Here is a 1,266-nt window from a genome sequence, read left to right on the forward strand (position 1 = left end):
AATTCAGCTTTACCATCACAGGAATAAATTACATTTTAAAATATAATAAAATAGAATAGTTATTTTAAATTGTAATAATATATTACAGTATTACTATATTTTACTGTATTTTTATCAAAAAAATGCAGCTTTTGTGTAAGCATAAGAAACATTTTATAAACATATTTGTAAAAACTTGACCAAACTTTTAAAAAGTAATGTACAGTATGGGTTTCATCTCCAAGTCTAGAGGTTAGATAGGTATTCTGTAAGTTATGAAGGAAATTTTAAACAAAAAATTTGCAATATCACAGCAAACAACAAACCTGGTGCTTGTTTTTTTGCTCTATTCCACCCAGCCTGCAATTGATCTCCTCTTGGACAGTGTGAATTTCTGACCGCATCTCCATCTTTGCGGCTTTCAGCTTATTCTCCAGAGTTTTAATGAGGGGCTTACAATGACAGTCATTCGCAGGAGCCTGTTTGCAGACACTGGTTAAGAGGTTCAAAACAAACAAATGCATTGCACTAACTCTAATGTAGAGTTTACCTGCTTTATCTGTCCATCTTTATCCCTGTATAGTGTATAAAGCTGATAGGCTTTTCCAGGAGCTTCCTCTTCCTCCTGAGAGCTGGGGCTGCTGTGTTTTACTCTCTGGGATGGAGATCCTCTTTCATGTAGCTGATACGCTCTCCGGAACACATGTTCCAACTTTTTTAACTGCAAAAACATATTTAGAATTATTGAACAGAGTACTTTTTTAAATGTTCATGCTAGAGCAGGAATTATTAAAGAGCATAGGTCACATTAGAAGGAAAAAATTGTCAGGTAAAATGTCTCACCTAAAAATGTGATAACATCTAAATGAACTTATTTTATTTAAGACAAAAATAATTAATGAGTGTAACTGATTATAATTCAGATTATTAAAATACTGCAAAACAAACCCTCTAAATATCAACATACATTAACACTGTACATCACGGTATACTGGTATATAGTATAATATTATAGTATGAAATATTATAATAGGTATTAATTAATAATGATATAAATTTAATATCTCTACCTGTCTTCTTGGGCCCCTGATCTTTCTCCTCGTGCCGGGGCTCAGAGTTGCTGTTTTTCGTTCAGGTACTTGATCACTGTTTTTTGTGTCTTCTGCCACTTCAGTATAGTCCTGCACAATGATGGGAGTGCTTAGCATGAGAGGGATATTTAGGCGAAAACAATCACATGATCTCTGATCTCTTTTAGGGTTATGGAAGCTTAGTAGTCATGTGACA

At 33.7% G+C, this 1,266-nt stretch overlaps 1 protein-coding gene across 1 annotated transcript; it reads right to left on the reverse strand.

Annotated features, from left to right (window-relative positions):
• Positions 1-267: 267 nt before the first annotated feature.
• LOC107682865 (ankyrin repeat domain-containing protein 6-like) lies at positions 268-1,187 on the reverse strand. Its single transcript, XM_016478985.1, has 3 exons — positions 1,050-1,187; positions 530-700; positions 268-458 (listed from the first exon to the last, which is right to left on the reverse strand). Exons 1-3 carry the CDS (start codon positions 1,185-1,187, stop codon positions 288-290), a joined length of 480 nt encoding a protein of 159 aa, XP_016334471.1. The 3' UTR covers positions 268-287.
• Positions 1,188-1,266: the final 79 nt, after the last annotated feature.

Source organism: Sinocyclocheilus anshuiensis, unplaced genomic scaffold (genome assembly GCF_001515605.1).
Source record: "Sinocyclocheilus anshuiensis isolate Anshui unplaced genomic scaffold, SAMN03320099.WGS_v1.1 C32669794, whole genome shotgun sequence".
In the NCBI taxonomy this organism is placed as follows: Eukaryota; Metazoa; Chordata; class Actinopteri; order Cypriniformes; family Cyprinidae; genus Sinocyclocheilus; species Sinocyclocheilus anshuiensis.